Raw genomic sequence first — 15,632 nt, forward strand, 5'->3', positions numbered from 1 at the left:
ATGAGGAAGAAAGAGAATAATTGTGAAACGCATGACTAAGACATTAAGATAGGAGACAGGGCAAGACTACAGAGATTGGAATTGGCTCAATTTTCGAGGGTTACTATTCAGTTTTATGAGACAAATAGAAGAGCTGCAGTCTGTAGGACTGGGGGTGGGGGGGACCTTTTGGCACTTGTGTAACTTCCCTGGTTCTTTCTATGTTGGATTTACACAGTTGTAAATTCACAGTTGCTTGGTGTGTTTTTTTTAAGTCTTCAAATGAAAGCAGAGTCTAGTGGCAGTGAGTTAAATCAGTCACTACCCTGTTTCGGGAGTGTGGATGTCCCCGTTGTACAGCTTTACTTTTTCTCTATCAGTGAGTGTCTGTCTGCCATTCTGTTCCCATTGGGTCGAGTGAAGTGTTGGCCTTCACTAAGGTGTGTGTGTGTGTGTGTGTGTGTGTGTGTTCGTTCATAGAGTACTACAAGCCCCAGACTCTTTGCTAATCGTGTCCTCTCCCCACCCATCCTACCCTGCCTGTCATACCTGGCATTTTACTAGCAAGTAAGTAAATAAAATAACTGATGCATACAGTCTTAGCATACCCATCCTAACCATTAGTATATTTATACTGTAGCATGTCAGAAGTTAAGAACAGAATTGTGCAAATATTTCTAAAAGATTGACATCCTTAGACGATAGTGGGTACTCAGTACTGCTGATTGTCTGCCTGCCTGCTTGCTTATGAAAGCCACTTTATACATGCAAAAAATACATTCAAGCTAAGCATAATAAGAAGTTCATCATAATCAAATGGCTTCTTTGTCAATGACAGTGTTTCATTGCACACATGCACCTAACCTGTTGTGCATGCAGATGTTACTTGGCTCATAAATGAAAATAGCCGCTGCATGTCTGAAGCTCTGCATGAGTATTGGAGACCCAACTGTGAGCCATAATTGTTGTCTTAATATTATTGCTGTAGAACCAGAATAAGATACCTTTGGACATTGGTGAAAATGCAGATCATGATGCTGTTTCATCTGTGCCTAAGCACTTTCCATGTATTGAGTCCCACAATATCTGAAGGGACACATGTTTCCCATTGTTGGAATCCATGTCCCTTCCAGCTGTTCTTCCCATCTCATCTTTGGCTGCAGAGCCAAGAGACACTGGGAAGCAGGCATGCAGGTGTACTTGCTCAGAAGGCCACACATGGAGTGTGGAAGCTAGATTGCCATAGAGAGATGTGCTAGCCCTTGTGTTTTGTGGTTGAGAACCCCAGCTAAGTAGGCATCCTGGCTCTTGCCACTCTTCTTGGCTTTGAATAACAGAGGGAAAGGGTGTGTATAGGACAGATTTTCATGCTTTGTGAGTAGATGTACTGTGAGTATGCCCTGTTCTTCTTGTACTAACTTGTTCTAGCCCCACAATCTTTTCTGAAATGTGATCTTGGTTGGTGTCAACCAGCACAAAGGTTTTGTACATCAGTCAGTAACTTTGGACTTCCTCCCGTTAGGCATAGTCTTTATTGTCTTCACAGCACCCATTGAAGACCTTTTTTAAACAAGAATTTTTATTGGACATCTATATACAGTGGTAACAGGGACGCGGGTGGTGCTGTGGGTTAAACTACAGAGCCGAGGGCTTGCCGATCAGAAGGTTGGCGGTTCGAATCCCCGCGACGGGGTGAGCTCCCATTCCTTGGTCCTAGCTCCTGCCAACCTAGCAGTTCGAAAGCACGTCAAAGTGCAAGTAGATAAATTAGGTACCACTCCGGCGGGAAGGTAAACAGCATTTCTGTGTGTTGCTCTGGTTTGCCAGGAGTGGCTTAGTCATGCTGGCCACATGACCCAGAAGCTGTACGCCGGCTCCCTCGACGAATAAAGCAAGATGAGCGCTGCAACCCCAGAGTCGTCTGCAACTGGACATAATGCTCAGGGGTCCCTTTACCCTTTACCTATATACAGTGGTACCTTGGGTTAAGAACTTAATTTGTTCCGGAGGTCCGTTCTTAACCTGAAACTGTTCTTAACCTGAGGTACCACTTTAGCTAATGGGGCCTCCTGCTGCCGCTGCTGCACAATTTCTGTTCTCATCCTGAAGTAAAGTTCTTAACCCGAGGTACTATTTCTGGGTTAGCAGAGTCTGTAACCTGAAGCCTCTGTAACCCGAGGTACCACTGTACCTGTTTCTATCTGTACTGGAATAGAAATTTTATTTACTTACATGTTTATTGTTAAATTGCTTTATTGTCTTTATTGATAAATAATTTCAGAACTTTTTATGGGAGTGATTCATTAATAGAACAGATTACTTAAGGGGGAGAAAACTAGGATTTCTTGAACATTTAATCTAAAGCAGTACTTTTTCTACAGCAGTACTGTATGGTTTCTTCTTAACTAGCTCCAAGAAATGCAGGCTTCAGCAATCACCATGCATCACATCACATCACATCACATAGCATAACCTGCCCTTGGATTGTGATTTGATGAAGTACAGGATAGAAATGGAAAGAATGAATGATGGATGAAAGAATAAATAAATAAATAAACAATGTCTCCAGAAGCATGTTTTCAAATCTTCTCAAAATGATCTGGAAACAATCCCATGTGTGTTTGTTTATTAAATTCCTTAAAAAAAAAAGAGCATTAGGTCTCCAAGTGAGGTTGCAAAGTAAACACTAAAAATAATAGTATTCAGATATCACAAATGTACATTTAAAGCAGGGGCCATTAATTAAGATACAATGAAGTATAGGGAGTTAAATGTCTTTTCAAGCATGAATTTATTAATCAGCACAGCTTAGATTTTTGTACTGACGCAATTACAACTGGGGAGTTCAAATAAAGGACAAGAAAAATTATATAAACAAAAACCCCACTGGACTGTATACAACTTTTGGCATTCTAACTTTCCAGTGCTGTGTTGGTGTTTTTGAAGCCACTGCATTCAGTGTCTGAAATACTGTACTTGACAGAGCAGCAGTGTCACTTGAAAACTCACACTGACCTTCAGAGCCATCCAGCCTCTCTATTCTCTCTCTATCCAGCAGATTTCTAATAGTGCCTGATGTTTTGGGTTACATGTTAAATTTCATAGGGTTTGTTAGCCAGAAACCTCTAAATGGGATTTGATCCACAAAACAGATACTGTATTTACCTTAACACTATTCATTTCCCCATCTATTTATATCGAATTTTTGGGTTTCTTTAAGCAGAGAAACCCTGTGGTGTTCAGTTGAATCTTGAAGGTATTCTTCCACCCCTTGCAGAAATTGCAATAGTTTTGTAAGAGATATTTTATAGACTGAGTAATGTGCTTTTTCCTCTATTTTGTTTAGCTCAACTAAATGCAAAATAGCAGCATATCAGGTTGTCATACGTCACAAGGTAACTGCTCGGTGGTGATTTCACCATATTGCCAAAGTGCACCTCAAAATAATGTGCCAGAGTGACTTAACAAAGGGCCTCACCACCTTCCCTTTTTGAAGTATTTGTTTTTTTGGGGGAGAAAAATTCATTGAGGCAAGTTATATAATGCCTGCCTTCAAACACAGTAAAACCAGAGTTAAGGGCTTAGCTTTAGGAAGGAAAGGAAAGCAGCAAACACCATCAGCTTACGGATCCCTGCAGAGGATATTTTCAAGGGTAAGTGTTTCGTTCTTTAAATTGCTTGAGCAAACTTGAAACGCAAAATTTGAAAGAAGCAGGAATTGTATATAAAACCTATGGACTGTCCTTCCATTTAATGCATGCACAGTTGTTAATATAATAATATCCGTAAGTGAGCATGGCAGTAATTAACAGAATTGATCTTGAGTAAGGGTGTGTGTTTTTAAAAAAATAATGGATTGTGTTTGAGATTGGTGTCCAGAACAATACCACTCACAATACCATGTTGAATCAAACTTCAACAATTGTTCTGTTTCAGAATTCTTTGCAAAATTGTCTCCCTTCTACATCTTGCAGCTACATCTTGAGAAGGCATTTAAAAGAACAAGGAAGTGTATCTCTAGGATAACTGTGCTAATGATACAATCTGCAATTAGTGAAATCCTCCTACTTTGGCAGCAGAGGAGTTTCTTTTTCAGATAACATTTATGTCAGTATGATTCTTTTTTGGGGAGAGGGGGGATTTTGGCTGCAGCGCTGCCCTGTCCCTTAAGTTTCCAACCTCAGTGATGACAGGATTTACAGCACTGATACAGTGAAGGAGACTTGTATGCAGAAATGGGAACTGCAAGCCTACACGCAGAAACAATCTATGTAAATTGCGTAATTCTCATTCACATTCATGTATGGATATAGATTGAAAGTAAAGCATTGTGATAGATGGGCTCCATTACCCAGATGTACCGTACATACAATTTGCACTTTCATTCCTGATAAGAGCACAGAAGTGAACCTTCCATACATGGGTATCCTTCTCTGGATTGTGGAGTTTTGGACCCCCCCCCCAAAAAAAATAATACACATCTGAAAACTAAAATGAATGTACTTAAGTACAAAGAACAATGAGTTAAATATTGCAGACCTTGACTGTTGTTGCAATAGCCTGCAACTTACTTCTTAATTAACACTTTCTGGATTTTAAGAGTGGCAACAACAGAAGATGACAGAGAACTCTGAGTGCAGGGACACCTTACGTCTAAGCCATGTTTTAAACACCTGTGATAATATTGAATCCTGGAGTATCTTTTCCATTGTATACTGTTGAAATTGCATAGAGAAAACCACTTACATTCTTTCTAATTCATTATAAACACAACATTAATAGCCAATAAGCTTTAGAATTAGGCTTCAAACTAATACTGATTCAGAGGCTTGCATTGAGCCTGAGCCTCCTTGAATACATCACCTTAAACAGTTGGTGGATTGCCTTGTAACATCTTACTCAGTTTGTGGTTATCAAATTCAGCAAAAGTTTATTCATGAGCAAAAGATACTGTGCTTGAAGTATTGATCGGGCATAATTTTTTTCTTGCTGTGGGTGGAGAATAGCAAGACACTGGGCTGCTCAATGAAACTATTTTTATATTGAATTTTTTTCATCACAAAGGAATCCAGCTCTCAAGATATTTTGATTAGATTTCTGTGTTGCATTTTCTTAGACTAGAGATCATTTATCTTTCTTGTGTTCTATTCTCTCTCCCACCCCTGACAAGCTATATAGCTATTAGTGACAATATTTCAGTGTTTGAAGATTATAACATACCCTCCAACATTTTGGGAGGGCAATTCAGGGCACCCTCCACCCCATCCCTCACCCTCTCCCTGCCACTGATGGTGACCGACCCCTTCCTCACCTGCCTGCTTGCCCCTCCCCCCAGGGCAGCTTCTGTAAATTTGGGGTGTCTGGATTAAATCGGGACACTTGAGGGGGTCTGTTATAATAATATAGTAGCCTGAATGGTCTGAGCTATGGCTGTATTTAGTAGCTTGGCTGTCTACTTCTATGCCAGATATTTTGATTGTTTCTGATGCCATTATTAGAGGATGAATGATTATCCATAATCTAAAATAATGGTAGGAGTGATGAGAAGCCAAAGTCTGAAGCTTGCTCACCGTGTCCATTTTATCTGTTGATTAATCTGTAAGCAAAAACTAAACGCATCATTTTCTAAATAACTTTTGGTGCATACCTTTTGGTGCATTGCATCTAATTTATTGAGGGGAAGGCGTAGGTGAAACTGCACAAATTCGTTTTAGAGAAAACTTTAAAGTCTACGATTCTGGAAGATTAAACTACATGAAATACTGGGACAGTGAGGAAAGACACAAAATGAAATGTGACAAGTGTGTTGAATCTTGACACAGCTTGAAGTCACTCACATTCCTGGAAAATGCTTTGGATGGATGAGTCTGGCACAGATATAGCACTAAACTGGAAAACAGCACTTCCTGTCATTATCAACATCTATCTGTTCTGGTGTATCTGTGAGCATGATAACATTTTGTTCTTTATAACAACAATTTAACATCTTCAGATAACAAACTGAGAATTGATGCTGACATTGTTTGCAGATGCAGTCATTTGTTATTAAAAAAAGCTAGAGTCTGGAATACTGACCATTTCTAACCCCTTCCCACATTCTGTGAGTTTTCAAAATACACAACAATGTTTCTTTCTTGTCACTTTCCCCGTGACCAATACTACTCAGATTGTAAAATAATGTACTTCACGAAATGGGAACATGATAGTACTTGACAATAGGCTGCATGACTAGCATGTCTGATCTGCAGCATTGTTGACAATGGATGTCATCTTTTTGAAGCACCTACAATCATTGTTCTGTGTGCAAGAGATAAAATAAAGGAAGCCCTTGCACACAGACCTCAAATCTGCAGGGTAGGAAATACGAGGAGTAAAAGGGAGAGTGGCATTAAATAAGAAAGTGCAGGGCAGCGGGCCCAGGGATGGCTGAGAATCACAAGAAAGATTGGGAAAAATGTGTGTTTGAAAAAGTAAGTTATCATAGGACAGCAATTCAGCTAGAAATGCCATACAGTAACTGAAAATCATAGAACTGCTAAGTTGGAGTGGAATCAGTGTCCATTCCCCCCACCCCATCTGGTTCTCCAGCTTAAGGTCAAACAGCATATTACATGAAATGTGTGGTCCCATTTAACATAACTGGTTGTTGTTGTGGTGGTGGTGGTTGTTGTTTATCCTTTCCTCTTGGAGCTCTAGCGTCATGTGGTTTTCTTATCGTTGTCATTCAAGGCTGATCTAAAAAAGTGGCATTGTGTTGTGTACTTTTCTGATGTTTGAATAAATAGGTTGTAACAGGAAAATCAGAAACCAAGCAGTTCTTAAAATACATGTCTGAATCACTAAATGAAAATAGGAAATCTTTGCTATTTTCCTCCGCAGAAAATAAAAGAAGAGCATTGGAAATTATTGGTTTACGACATGTTTATAGGTTCTTATCTTGGAGAGCTCTAGGCCTAGCAATGTCTAGTGTTGGATTCTGCATTTCTTTTCCATTCACGTAATGAGAAAGACCCCCCCCCCGTTTCCCCACAATTTAGAGCCTGCTGCACCATAACTGACATAATTCCCAAAGCCGCCCCCCCCCCCCAGCTCCAGGAATTGCTTTTTTGGAGCATGGGGAGCAAGAAAGAAAAAAAAGAGAGGAATGTTAAGATTGAAGCCCTGCTTTCTGCTTCTTATAAATGTAAATTTTATAAAAGTTCATAAACCTTATGGTTAGAAAGCTGAAAAATGAACATGTTGTAGCTTACTATTTAGGTATGCTCACATTAGTGCATTATACACTATCTTATATGGATATTTTAGATCGAGCAAGAACCTGTATTACATCCTAAATAATTCATTCACCAAATGGAGTGGGAGGGGGAGTCTGCCCCCACCAGCATAGCCAGCGGGCATGGATGATGGAAGTTATAGTCCAACAACATCTGCAGGACCATAGAATTAAGAGTATATCCATTAAACCTGTAAGCTGCAATCCTATACCCATGTTCCTGGGACCCAGTCCAGTTGAACTCAATAGGACTTGCTTCTAGGTAGACATGGATGGGATTGCACTGGTTAGAGACTTTTGGATTGCACTGTTAGAAACTGAACTCCTTAACCATGTATTTTCCTGCTATACATGCACTGGTACATAGGTCAATGTCAAATGTGCAGTGGGAAGCAAAGTAAGATAACTCGTCTGTCTCTGTGTTTTTCAACCAACAGAGTGCTGAGCAGATTTCAGCTTTGTGTCCACATTTCCATGAATCTCAGGTAAACAGTATGGAAGGAATAAAGAACATTCCGCCTCTGAAGCCACTGGCACGGCAACTTACTGATGCAGACAGACTTAGGAAGGTCATCCAAGAGCTTATGGACACAGAAAAATCTTATGTAAAGGTAATACAAACATTTTACCATGTTCATTTTTCTTCATAGTTCTTTTTTGGCTGGGATAATTTATTTCCCTCTGTGTTCTAGCAGCTGTTTTCCATATATTAACCAGCAATGTTTGCCTTTTATATGGCCTCCCATCATCTTTTATGGGTATTTGCCCATGAATAAAAGATTCAAAATTTGGAGGGCACAGGACAGGACTTCCTAAATGCTTTCCCATGCATGATTTCACAGTTTTCTCTTGCAACTGCAGTTCTTTCCATGTTGTATACGCTGTGTTGGATGCATGTGCGAAAGCTTTCCCGTGTAGGATGATTGGAAGAAGTTTTAAATCTTCTAGTTTAGTTTTCATTAGTTCATATATTCTATTGTCCTCAAGAATCTTAAGCTTTACTTTAAAAATAACACCAAACTTGTGTTCTTGAAGATACTCTCTTGACAGTGTTAAAATGCATGAGAATTAATACCCAGTATGCCAAGAATCGTCGAGTCAGCTCTGTGTGAAACAGGTCTGGCCAGGTGTGAGAGAAAGTGTCATAGTCATACAGCAGCTAAGAGCTTAGACTTTTATCTGATCTCTTAGCCTTGGTCCTCCATCTGAACTATGGGATAATAGTACGGACTTAACTAATAGGACAGTTCTACAGTGGTGCCTCGCAAGATGAAATTAATTCGTTCTGCGAGTGCTGTCGTCTAGCGAAAATTTTGTCTTGCGAAGCACGGACGGGGGAAGCGCGGTTTGACGTAAAAAAAAAAAGCGAAAATTTTTCGTCTTGCGAGTCGCGCCCATAGGGAAATTCGTCTTGCGAGTCACCCTTTCGTTAGCGAATGCCTTTCGTCTAGCGAGTTTTTCGTCTAGCGAGGCATTCGTCTTGCGAGGTACCACTGTATTTGAATATATAATATATTTCAATGCTTGAACACTACATAAATTTGTTGTATTGCTCTTGTTTTAGTGTTCATTATTCTTTCATCAGTGTGACTTTCAGTAGTATGAATGAAACCTTACAGAGCACAAATGACTCTAGATCTTCAGATCAGGCATTTGTTTCATAACTATTCCCTATGGCCAGTTTCAGAATGTAATGCAACGCTATGGATTGGTGTTACAGGAGCAAGTATTGGACTCTCATGCTTCTGCCTTCCTCTCTGCTATCCTTTTGCACACATGAGATTGAAAACTTCTCATTTTTCTTTAAAACTAATCACAGCTGTCTGCGATGTCTTTACATGAGAACTGTGCTCTGTTCTAACTGTGGTTTATAGACTAGTTAAGAATAAACCACAGTTCCTTGTTCCGTCTGGTGGGTGAATCACCTGCTTTAGAGGATTCATGTTTACATATACTAACAGTCTTGTGTTGCTGAAGAAGGCAATCATTGAGGGCCATGTCGCCACCTTGTGGTTAAAGGCAGGCAAGAGACCTTAAAAAGAGGACTTGAGAGAAGTAGGCAGCTCCCAGAATCTAATTCACTTTCCTGCCTTTCCTTCTCTGCTCAGGCTATTTCTATTTTTGACAGCGAATAGTCCCTTATTGTTATGGAAGTGGGTCCCTCCCAATCAACATGTTCAAGCTTGGTGAGGACACAAATGTGATTCTGGGAGCATCCTGCTTCCCTTAAGTTCTCTTTCCTGCTTTTGACCACAAGGTGGTGCCATAATCATCAGTGATTACCTTCTTCCAGTGACACATTCAGCTAGAAATAAACAGTTCTTCCTTCTTTAACAAGTTTTTATTAAAGATTATATCGTGTTACCAAACAAACAAGGAAAAGTACATATAGCGTCTCTGGTTTTGATCCATAGTGTCTTTTTCAGTTTATTTACATTCGGTATAAGGACATTATTGTCATAGAAATCATGTGGTTGTGGGGAGAAAGGGAGGGAGGGAGGGAGATGGGGAGTAATGTTCTTTCGTTCAAACAGTTCTTTTTTTCATGTCATCGTGTTCCTAAGCTGCCTTTGCTATTCCTAGTAAGAGTGCCACAGTTATGGAGTTCAAGCAATAGCGTTAGAATAATAAGGCTTTGGATTTCAGTTTAAAACTATTTTTCGTTAGTTTTATACCCGGGTGAATGTTATCAAGGAATTATTTTCTTTTGAAGCTGTGCAATTTTGGTGCCTTTATAGGACCTGAGCTGCCTCTTCCAATTATACTTGGAACCTCTTCAAAGCGAGACCTTCCTCACTCAAGATGAGGTGAGAGGATTTTGCTTTTGTTATTTTAACTGCTTTCCAATCTTTTGCAATGTTGCAAGCATTTCCATCATATCATACATGAAAGAAAAGACAAACTGTGTTTTTTCTATCTGCTGCATCAATCATGTCTCAGTTATAAGTCCACTTCTGACGACAATGCTTCTAAGACATCTTTGTTTCAGAAACCACTTGTTTTTCCATGTTCAGTGCCAGAACTTTTATGAGACAAACTCATTAATGCTAAGTGTCTATTTGTTTGCTGTAGCAACATATTGATTGATTGCCTTCTCTTGGATAGTATTACCATAAAGTACAAACAATTCACATGCTCCATATTTGATTCTCCTCCCCACATGTAGATGGAGTCTTTGTTTGGCAGTCTGCCAGAGATGCTGGAATTTCAAAAGGTATTTTTAGAAACTCTTGAAGATGGCATTTCCTCCTGCTCTGATTTCAACACACTTGAAACACCTTCTCAGTTCCGGGTAAATATAAAATCTCAAACTCATTACATGTATAAAAGTACCTGTACATTTTGTTAGTAACCATTTTGCTTTGCTTTCTTTCCCTCTCTTCAGCTGAATTGTATTTATTTACAGGGGGCACTGTTTTGACTTTGGCTCGGTTCATGTGTAGTGCCAAACCATGGCTTTGCACTGACTGCATAGACAAGTTTCTATTAGCATGAGTAATGTGTTAGACTCTCTTGCTCCCTTGTCACTCGGATGAGGACTTCTTTCAAACTCTCTGTTTTGCACTATATGTGTACCAGGAATCTAGGGTTAAAACAAGCAATGTCTAGTTAAACAAGCCAGCTTCATAAAACTGAAACGGACTTTAGAAAAAGTTTGTTTTAAAACAGCATCCCAGGTTCATACATAATGGTAAAACAATATTATTTAAAAACGAAACTGAACTTGACAGGTATTCATGGCTGCTCAGGAGGACAGGAGAGGAGAGCACAAACCATGGTTTAATGTTATGTGTGAATACGGCCATTGACTGAATTATCTCAGTCACTGGCTCAGTTTGCACAAAACACTAAGCCAAACCATGGCTTAGAGTGAACGAGCAAACTTGCAAGTTTCCAGAGAGAAGGTTGTGACCCCCCCCCGCCCCCAATATTACATTGGGATGAATTTAAGGGCATATGTGCATATTGCAGACCCAAACTGTTTAAAATTAATTCTGTAGACATAGGTTCTCTTCTCAGAGATCCTGGGAACTGTAGTTTTATTAGGATGCTTTCTTCTCTTCCTCAGAATTACTTTTGTATAAAGCATTGACTGCTAAACTGTTTTCAGACAGTCAAGCATGTAGTGAATACTCTTTTTTTGGGGGGAGGAATTCATATAATTTTATGTTAAGAGAAAGGGGAAAGAGTTTTCTTAATCTTAAGAAGCATGTCTTTATTGTCACATATCTGGAAAAAGTAAAATAAGTTTATGAAATGTTTTCCCAATTAAATCACTCACTTTCATGATTTCCATGTCAGAACTTACCTGCATTGCATCAAGGTACAACAAACCCATGCCTGATCTCCCCCTAGTTCCATCCTATAATTGTATTATCTTGATAACTGTTTGGAGGGGGAAATGCTGTACTCAAAAGCTGAGCAAATTCTTGTCTTAAGAGTCACGGTCACCCTGTTCTCTCTCCAACACAAACATTTTGTTTCGTACACGTAAATAACATGAAGCATTGATGGTGTGTTTGTGCATTTTGTTGTTTTTATGCATCTTTGTTGTCCCTTTGACGCAAAAAGAAAAGGTATAAGTATTTTCATAAATATGTGAAATTGTTAGACCTTGATGACACCTGCAGTGCCAAAGTAGCAGTCGATAATCTAGCCACTGTGTTCTGAACCAACTGCACTTTCTGAACAGGCTTCAAAGACAGCCTCACATGATGTGCATTGCAGCACCAGGAATATTCCCAGAGCATGGATCACCCTGGCCAGGCTGTGCATGTCCATAAGTAGTCACACCATTGGTGAACACAAGCAGGGGTTATAAAGCTCTTGTTTTCTGATTTGTTCTGTGGGATGAAAAATATGGCAAATCTGGGAATAAGCGTTAGTTTCTTTTGTACAATTGCTTACTATATGCCATGAAAGAAATGCAGTTCTTATTTATACATTTCCCTCCAGATATTTTGCAAAACAGGCTTATATAGAGGGGAAACTACGCACATTCACAATTTTGGGTTTTTTTCCATGTTACCGGTTTTTCTCATATTCTCTCATGTTTTTACAAACAATCTTTCAATAGAAAGATTGGCTCCGCCAATCTGGTATCAGGGTCAAATATATCCAAAGCAACTTCTATACCACTTAATTATAATAAGTTATGTGCAAGTAATTAAATATAATAAAGACAAAATTCAATAAAAACCTTGAAATCATCATTTTGTTAAAATGCCTGCTGGATTCTCTCTCTCTCTCTCTCTCTCACACACACACACACTATAAAATACTTAACTAAATTTTGATTTCATAGTTTTTATTGAATTTTGTCTTTATTAGATACAGATATAGATGTAGAGATAGACATAGTCATATTTATGTTCAGTAGGTGCTGGAAATTCAACTGGGAGGGCCCTGTCTGGCCACAAGTGGGAATGCCATTAAACTAGGCCCACAACACCATGGGCAGTTAACACTCTGCATTTGAGGGCATGACTGTGGGGGTGAATTTCTGGTTTGTTTTTGCAGTGTAACAATCAGAGCACCAGCTTTCCTTAGCTAAACCCCTGTTCATATTAAGATATTTGCAAAAGGTGTTGCTGAGGTCTGCGTTCATCATTTTCAAGGCACAATGTCTTTGAATTGTATGCCATTATTTTAACTGCTGTTAAGCACTTCCTGAATGCTACTGGAAGGCAGACCACAAATGTTTTGCATGAAGGGATGGATCTTCTATCTAAAGAATAATACTAGAGTACTTGCAAAATAAACTTTTTTTCTCTTCCTAACTTCTGATTGTGTTGCTTTCAGAAACTGCTGTTCTCCTTGGGAGGTTCTTTCCTATATTATGCTGACCACTTCAAATTGTACAGTGGGTTCTGTGCAAACCACATAAAAGTCCAGAAAGTTCTTGAAAGAGGTAAAAGTCTTACTGATGCAATATATCCATGTGACAGATTCACAGCACCAAAGTAATTGTTTTTCATGGCGATGGCATAAAGAAAATGGCTTTTGTTTTAGCTTTTCAGGCTGCCCTCTGATGATGTAGGGACTGTTTTGCAGTGCTTTTAATGGGGTGTGCTTGCCTCAACATCCCATACGTTTTCCATTTGTACTTTCTCTCTTTCTCTACCTAGTTATGGAAATAATATTCTAGTGTAACCTCTGTGTAAATATCAGGAATAAGGGTTGTACTCAACTAAGTAATTGAGCAAGTGAAATGATTCCCACTCCTGCACCAAAACCTCCTCTCCTCCTTCTGTGTCCCCACTCTCTGGGGATGCACAGGGGCCTATAGAGGGAGAGCAAGTTAGTCGGATTCAACTGTGGGTTTGGAAATTTATATCATTTTCATATATATATATATATATATATATATATATATATATATATATATATACACACACACACACACACACAGAGAGAGAGAGAGAGGGAGGGAGAGAGGGAGAGAGGGAGAGGGAGAGAGAGAGAGAGAGAGAGAGAGAGAGAGAGAGAGAGAGAGAGAGAATGAACTTGTTCACAAGTACACAGTGAGGCTTTGGTTGTTTTGGAGGTTTATATCATTTTATATATATATAGTTTGAACATGTTCACAAGTACACAGTGAGGCTGTTTAAAATAGTGTCTCCTTGAGTAGATGTGGCAGCTTGCCACCTGGAAAGAAAATGCATTACCACAGCTTCTTGGGAGTAATTTTAGATGGGTGTAGAATCTGTGGCATACCCCCTGAAAGGAGGACAATATTCTTCATGACTGCTGGGAATGTTTGTAAAGTTGAACAGTTCTGGTGCAAATTCCAGAAGTAAAATCTTTATCAGATACCACTCGTTGTTGTTGTTGTCTAGTCGTGTCCAACTTTTCATGACCCCATGGACCAGAGCACTCCTGTCTTCCACTGCCTCCCTTTATATGCCTGTTGTTTTTGTCCATGGAGTTTTCTTGGCAGGGATACTGGAGTGGTTTGCTAGTTCCTGCTCCAGGTGGATCATGTTTAGTCAAAACTCTCCACTATGACCTGTCCGTCTTGGGTGGCCCTGCACGGCATAGCTCATAGCTTCTCTGAGTTATTTAAGCCCCTTCGCTACGACAAGGCAGTGATCCATGAAGGAGATACCACTCATAGTGAAGAGTTAACAAGTGATTTGTTCTGCAACATACTCCACCCCCCAAAAAAGGCTGATGCAACATAACCATAGTGAGACAAGCCTTTTAAATAAGCAAAATATTTAAAAAATATTATTTTATATTTATATACTGGCAAACAGGAAGTGTCTTGCCCAGTTTGCCAGCAATGGGATTGCTGCGGTTTACTGGGAGGGACAAAGGACTAGGTGATGGGATGTGCTGTGGGCAGACTGGCAGGAGCACCAGCTTGGCTTCCCTGTGCCAGTCTCCCTGCCATTAAGCCCTATCTGGTAAGTTGCTGCTGCTGCAGCTGCTGGGAAGCTAACATTGTAGCTATGCTCTGCAAGCCACTTCCACCACCCAGTAGTAAATGCCCTGAGGTCAATTTAATAGCTGTGGAAAACTAAGCTGCACAGCAGTAATTGTAGATTAAGGTGGAGTAACAAAGGATGCATAGTATAGGAAAGGATTTCTGTTGCTTATTGCTGCATAGAATATTGATGGCCTTTGCCAAGAGGGAGGCAGATGAGTGTGGCCTATTGTTTGCCAGGTCCTGGAATGAAATGCAGAAGACTGATTCTTCATATTGTTGCTTATGGGCTACTAATATGCTCTGGATTTTTGTTTTGTTTTTCCTTTAGCCAAAACAGATAAAGCCTTTAAGGCCTTTCTGGATGCTCGCAACCCAGCTAAACAGCATTCTTCCACATTGGAGTCCTTTCTCATCAAGCCAGTTCAGAGGGTGCTGAAATACCCGCTGCTCCTGAAGGAGCTGGTATCTCTGACAGACCCTGAAAGCGAGGAGCATTACCACCTCACAGGTACTTCCCAAGGAAATAAGCTTTGCTATCTGTGCTTCTGAATACCAGTCATGTGCTCGATTCCTGCTTGCTGGTTTCACAGAGTCAACTGTTCAGCCATGGTGAGAACAGGATGCTGGACTTAGAGGGACCAATGGCAGGCTCTTTTTGTGTTCTTAAAAACTGTCCTAGCTGTTTGTATCATATCATGTATTTAGCATTGAGCTAAGCACACGATAGGGACCCTCATTGCACATTACAGAGTGCAAAGTGGTTTCCCACGTGATTAACAGAAATTTTTGGCAAAATGCTGGGAGTGGTTTTGCTCATTTGGTTATCATCAGCAGTGCATTTGTTTCTGCACTTCCTAAAATGATGAATTCCTGGGTTTTAAGTGACTGAAGCTTTCAACTGGCCCATTCAGTTGTATATCAAATAATGGATTTGGCTTTACAAATTGC

At 39.9% G+C, this 15,632-nt stretch overlaps 1 protein-coding gene across 3 annotated transcripts in view; it reads left to right on the forward strand.

Moving 5' to 3' along the window:
* Positions 1-15,632, forward strand: part of TIAM2 (TIAM Rac1 associated GEF 2) — a 127,475-nt gene that overhangs the window by 103,774 nt on the left and 8,069 nt on the right. For all 3 annotated transcript variants that reach the window (XM_033144041.1, XM_033144040.1, XM_033144042.1), the window contains 5 exons: positions 7,690-7,863; positions 9,991-10,059; positions 10,419-10,544; positions 13,055-13,163; positions 15,013-15,192. In XM_033144041.1, coding sequence (XP_032999932.1) covers positions 7,690-7,863; positions 9,991-10,059; positions 10,419-10,544; positions 13,055-13,163; positions 15,013-15,192 — 658 coding nt within the window. The remainder of the gene's footprint in view (positions 1-7,689; positions 7,864-9,990; positions 10,060-10,418; positions 10,545-13,054; positions 13,164-15,012; positions 15,193-15,632) is intronic.

Source organism: Lacerta agilis, chromosome 3 (assembly GCF_009819535.1).
Source record: "Lacerta agilis isolate rLacAgi1 chromosome 3, rLacAgi1.pri, whole genome shotgun sequence".
Classification (NCBI taxonomy): Eukaryota; Metazoa; Chordata; class Lepidosauria; order Squamata; family Lacertidae; genus Lacerta; species Lacerta agilis.